General features: G+C 42.0%; 1 protein-coding gene across 1 annotated transcript; it reads left to right on the forward strand.

Moving 5' to 3' along the window:
• The first annotated feature begins 580 nt into the window (after positions 1-580).
• Positions 581-1,888, forward strand: LOC118816083. Its single transcript, XM_036582592.1, has 2 exons — positions 581-656; positions 826-1,888. The coding sequence occupies exons 1-2, from the start codon at positions 581-583 to the stop codon at positions 1,611-1,613; spliced, it is 864 nt and encodes a 287-aa protein (XP_036438485.1). The 3' UTR covers positions 1,614-1,888.
• The last annotated feature ends 4,112 nt before the right edge of the window (positions 1,889-6,000 follow it).

The raw sequence follows: 6,000 nt of genomic DNA on the forward strand, positions 1-6,000 counted from the left end.
ATATAACAATATCAGCTCCTCCTCCTCCAACCACCATCTTCAGCTTTCATCAACTAATAATACATAATATTGCATACATAATACCAAATATTTGACTTACATCAGGATTTAATGAGTGATTCTGTCTCCTGCATGAAAAGATGTGGAAAAGACGTCTGATGAAGAAGCAGATTGGAAGACCATTGAAAGTCTGATGGCAGATCTACTGAATGATGTCCAGAGATCAGTTGACCACAGTCTTGGTGAGTAAAATAAAAACATATATTGAGGACATAAGAAGCTGTACAGCTGCTAATTCTTTCAACATCTGAAGCAGGAAATGAGATTCACAAGGAGGCTGATGAAGAAGTCAAGGCTGATGACCTTAAACTGATGGACGTTCAGCTGGATGAGGCAGAGACTACTGTCCAACAGGCTCTTGGTGAGTAATAGAAACCATAATTTATTAAGAATGGAGCAGTTAAACTCTGACTAAGAAACCAAAAGACCATCTTCAAATGTCACAAGAACCTTCAAAAACTGAAATAATCAAATCTCTTTTTACTGGAAAATCCGTTTTATTGCAGGAAAAGATGTGGAAATGACGGCTGATCCCGAACCCATTAAAAGCTGGGCTGATATTGTGGATGAGACTGAAAGAAACATCAACCAGTCTGGTGAGTAAAATGTCCAGATGGCACTGATCTGATACGGGTGTCTGTGTTTGTAATTAAACAAACATGTTAACAACTTTCATCGTTTAAATATTAGTCAGAAAGTCTTTGTTCCAGGTTAGATTATTGGAGATGAGCTTTGTTGCTGATGTCTCTGATTTTTCTCTACCAGCTGAAATAGAAGACCTGAAGAAAGACGCTCCTGTGAATGAGACCAAAACAGACCAACATCAGAAGAACACCAGGAGAGGAACACGCGGCAAGGGTCGAACAATAAACTATATAAAGGACAAAGAAGAGAGACAAAATGAAGGACATGAAGAGGAGAACAGCAGAAGAACATCAGACAGAGGCATCCGAGTGGGAGCTGCAGGCCAGAGACATCAACTAGGATATGGAATGAGAAGACGACAGTCTGAGAACATAGGAACCTGTGGAAGAGCACCGGAAACTGTTCCTCATCAGCAGAGGAGGGGACAGAGAAATCATTGGACACGAGAACATCTGCAGAAGAGTCTGCAAGCCCCTCCTGAGGAGAAGAGTGCTCCACAGAAAGACATCAGAAAGAAGGGAGAACATCTGAGAACATCTAGACCAGCAGACAACCAGAGAGACAGAGGAGCCCATTCAGTCAGACAGAGAATGGATGAGTCTCACTGGAGAGGAGCTGCCCAGTGCTGGCAGAGAGAGCACAGAGTCCAGAGGAGTGACGCTCCACAACCTCCTTCACACAACGGAGGACGTGTGAGCGAAAGAGGAAGGAGAGGACATCCCGCTCAGCCTGCACCTTCACGCACTGACAGAAATGACCGGACCGTGAGAAAACCGCACTGGTGGCAGCACGATGACCGCTCTGTAGAGTCTGATGACGGACAGACTGGAGAGAGACACCACCATAAGAAATATAGGAATGAGAACAGGCAGTGGAAGAGTGGAAGAAGAACCAACACTTCATACTGACTACTGAAAAAAACCTTTAGAGCAGCCTGAGAAGTAAGTCAGTGGAGACAACAACAAGAATTTGGAAAAAGGAGAACACAGTCAGAGAACGCAGGAACCTGTGAAAGAGCACCTAAATCTGATCCTCAACAGTAGAGGAGGGCACAGAGAAAGGAGGAGAGGAGAGAAATATGTTATCTGAAAGCAGGACATCTGCAGAAGCATCACCAAAGCCCTCCTGAGGAAAAGAGTGCTCCACAGAAAGACTGCAGAAAGATCAGAGAACAAGCAGATGGAAAGAGGAGAACTCGGCTAGAGAACTCCCGAACCTGTGAAAGAGCACCTGATCCTCATCAGCAGAGAAGGGCTCAGAGAAAAGAGGAGAGGAGAGAGTTGCTCCACTGGAAAGAAGATCATCAACAGAAGACTCTGCAAACCCCTCCTGAGGAAAAGAGTGCTCCACAGAAGAATACAGACTATTAACTCCACTCTTATGCTACAGCCAATCAAATCCATCTCTTAAACAGCGATCCCACCGGAGAGAAACCAGCAGAACAACACCTTTAAACCTCTAACACCAATAAAAGACTTGCCGCTCTCCCTGTTGGAGCCTCTTTTATTCACTCTGGGATCCTCTACACTCCTGTGTTTGCTGATAAGGGTGGGCAATATGACAATATTTAGCATTATTGTGAAAAAATTATGTCACATTATGTCACAAAATATTCTTCTAAGTTGTGTTGGGAGCTGTTTTTATTTTCTAGTTTTCTGTTTTACTTTATTATTGTTTATTGTTTAGAGAAGTCAACTGTGTTCCATCCAAATGGCCTTAAAAACAACCCCTAAGGATGATTTGGCCTTCTGGGACAGAACACTCAGTTCACGACACTGAGGCATTTACAGTAGTATCTGAGTCCCTGAGAAAGCCGACTCCAACAGGATCTAAGGCTCTGAGAACACTGACTTCTGCTTATGATATTACCAAGGGTCCTCGGGGGGAGTGGTTGGTGGGGAGTCAATGGGAAAGTATAAAAGCTATGTCTGAGCTTCTGTTCAGACTGGGTGAAGATGGGCAGAGATGGCAGAGAACATAACACTCTTTTCTGTGAACTCTGGTCTCCTGAATATCTTCCATAGCAAGATCAAAGATTTCCATCAATGGCGACGAGGATGGGGTCAGGTCCATCTCCTTTTTTGACTGCAGCAAGAGCTTTAATGCCAAACAGAAGAGGTGCAGTTTATGTTTTGTCTTGTGTTTTGTGTTTTGGTCAGTGACTGTAAGTAAGACATAGAGGTCCTATCGACTTTGGGTTCTGTAATAGTTGGTTGTGAGGAGTCAGCACGACAGCATTTGTTGTTCTGTCATTATGGAGGTAGTTCATGGGTTATTTCTGTGGGACTAGGCTCCCGAGTTAAAAGTGCAGGAGTTTTTCCTGTTTACCCAAAGGTGTGGGGGTTTCCCAGTCTAAGATTACATTTACAGTTGAATCTCAGCCTTTCATGTACGCTGATAAAGATGCATTTGAGGACTTATTACAGATGTTAGATAAAGTGTGTTCAAAGAAAAAGGAGAAATTGTGTAAGAAGTATGGGCTTCCAGCAGAACCAGGATGGAGTCAGGAACAATGTTTTATGGTTCTGAGCAACTGTGTAAAGAAAAGGGACCTTGAGGGGTGTGTTCACGTCTTTAGACAGTGGCATGGCGTTCTAAGAACAGAGCACCAACAGCACACAGAACAAGCTCAACACTCTATCAGGGTCCTGCAAAGGTTGAATCATTTGAAAAACACAAAGATGCCTTGCTGATCCAGGTAAAGTCAAAGAAATGAAAGTGAACCCCTCCCATGTGGAGGAGCATCTCCTTCTAGGGGCAGTGAAGACAGTTCTGATCAAGCTGGTCTTCATCTGTTATAGAAACAGCTACAGGAGTTGCTGAAGGAGAAAAGTCAAAGACAGATGGAGAAGAGTTCAGTCAGTATTCTCAGAGCACGGCTGAAACAGTTTTACTGAATGAGGGCTTCTGTGCATCTACTGAGGACATGATGAGCAGTTAAGGTTTTGCTCCAATAGCTGAGACTTCACAAACTGGGGTCGCCCAGCTGCTCAGCACTGCTGTGGAACAGGGAGTCAGCAAACAGGGAACACATGAGAATGCATGACACTACTGTGGTAAAATGAGTCCTTGCACATGCAGAAAGAAGTTTTAGGCAATGAGTAAAGTGAGTTTAGGGAGTCCAGCTCCATGGGTGGGTCTGTCATCCCCAAGGTGGCAGGTAAGCTGTTAAAGCTAATCCAACGCAACTCAACTTTCTGCTCCTCCCACAGAGGAGGAACAATTAAACTGACCATACCTTCTGTGGGAGCATCTTTATAGCCAATTACACACAATCAGGACAGTAGATGGTGGGTAAAAACTACTGTGATTCATATTAAACCAGCTATTCAGTAATTTTATCCATGGTTAAAAGTGTAGCTGTTTAAGGCTGCTGCACTGGGTTCTGTGTAACCTAGAGGAGCCTTAAATAGTTTTCAGGTTTTATGGCTGCAGGACCATGGTCATGATATTAGTTCAGCTCATGTAGGTGTAATTACTGCCAGGGAAGTGGCGGTTGGCTTTGCCCTCACAGTTTCTAAAAGTTTTATAATTTGACTTGAAAAAAGAGTTTGAATCCTCATCATTACTGATGGCAGTAATGTCTGATTCTCAAGATGGGGCCGTTCAATAATGCCAGGTAGTTAAATGTTATAAATTGGTGAAGTCAATCAGCTGTTTCATGGCCAGAGACCTATTACTTCACTTTCAGCTCAGCAAAACAGAGGAAATTAGTTGACAGTTAGCATTATACCACCTCAGAATCTAAGCGTGCCCAGAACAGTCACCCTACTGAGTCTGAGAAGTCCAGCCTGGTCCCGGAAAACCTCGGAACTGCCTCCGCAGTGCTGCCACATGACCTACTGCTCCACTCATTCCACCCAGCACCTGGGAAGTGGGAAACCCTCTTCCTCCAAACATCTGCCTGCCCCTCTGCTGTGGTGAAGCTGCACCACACTTGAGTGTGTCCAGATCCACCTAAGCTCTGGTTCAGTACCATCCAGAAGGCTGTGGTTTTTGCTTTCATACACTCAGGTTTTGGCACTGTTTGATTTAATAGGTTTAAACCCCTTTTATAGATATACATACATATCATTGCTGTCAGAACAAAACCTTGTATCTCCATTTTTGTCGTTTTTCAGTTTTTGTCATGATTTGAAAATGCCTGTTGTCCTATATATTGTGTGTAAATTTCATTTTGAATGGACCAAAGAAATGGCCTAAAATTATTTAAAATGTCTGGTTCCATTGACTTGCATTGAAAGTAGAGTATGTTTTTTCCTTCACCTGTAAAGTTCTCATATTGGAGATATGAGGTTTTGTTCCGAAAGCAGCAATACATACACATATGTCTATACATACGTTAGCTCACTTTAGGCTTCCCTTACCTTTATGCATGAAGATTACTGAGTTGCCCCTCCCCAAAGGAAGCCTTAGTGTTTAATACCATTCCAGTGGTTGATTACATTATTATATGTTTCCTCTTCAATCAGTCATACCATTGAAAGTAATGTGAATCTTGTATGACATTTAACCCAATAATTTGCCTTTTAATTGAAGCATCCTTCATGTGAGTGTGTTTCCTCTCTTCCTGTGGTCTGTATGGGATTGATGACTTGGGTTACCCTAGACCAGGAGTGCCAATACTTTTTTGGCTTGAGATCTACTTTTTCCAAAGGACAGGTCATCATGATGTACTTAAAAAAATAGAAAAGAAAAAAGATTGGCCTCATCCTTTTTTAAAAGCTTTGACAAGTTTTTAATGCATTTCAGTGGCCTTTATTGATATTCAGCATTACAGGGCAAACGACTGAAAAATCCAGTTTCTCCTTGATGCCCCCAGCCAGCACATCGATGTATTAAATTCCATCACCAGCACATTTGATTTGGTTTGATTAACTGGTAACACTTTATAATAAGGGTACATGAACTGGCAGTAATTAAGGCTTTTACTAATGAATAACTAATCAGAGAGTAATGAGTCATTAATCAGGAACAAATTAATAAGTCATATATTAACAACCACAAGACTAAATTCCTAACGCATGTACTAATGAATGAAGATGAAGGTAATAAAGGCTTTATTCAGTGCCTGAATTTATTAGGAATCCATGTGTTAATTAAGCACACAAAAAGAATGTTAGTACACATTGGCAAACTGCCAGAAGCTTTGTTAGTTTCATTCTGTTCATGCAATTTATGATCACCTATGTCATACTGCAATGTCATACTGTTACAACAGAAACATAAACTGTTGTATGTTTAATAAACTGTAGACTAGTTTATTTACTGAAAATAGGCATTTGATTTAATTAA

Source organism: Colossoma macropomum, unplaced genomic scaffold (genome assembly GCF_904425465.1).
Source record: "Colossoma macropomum unplaced genomic scaffold, Colossoma_macropomum, whole genome shotgun sequence".
Taxonomy (NCBI): domain Eukaryota; kingdom Metazoa; phylum Chordata; class Actinopteri; order Characiformes; family Serrasalmidae; genus Colossoma; species Colossoma macropomum.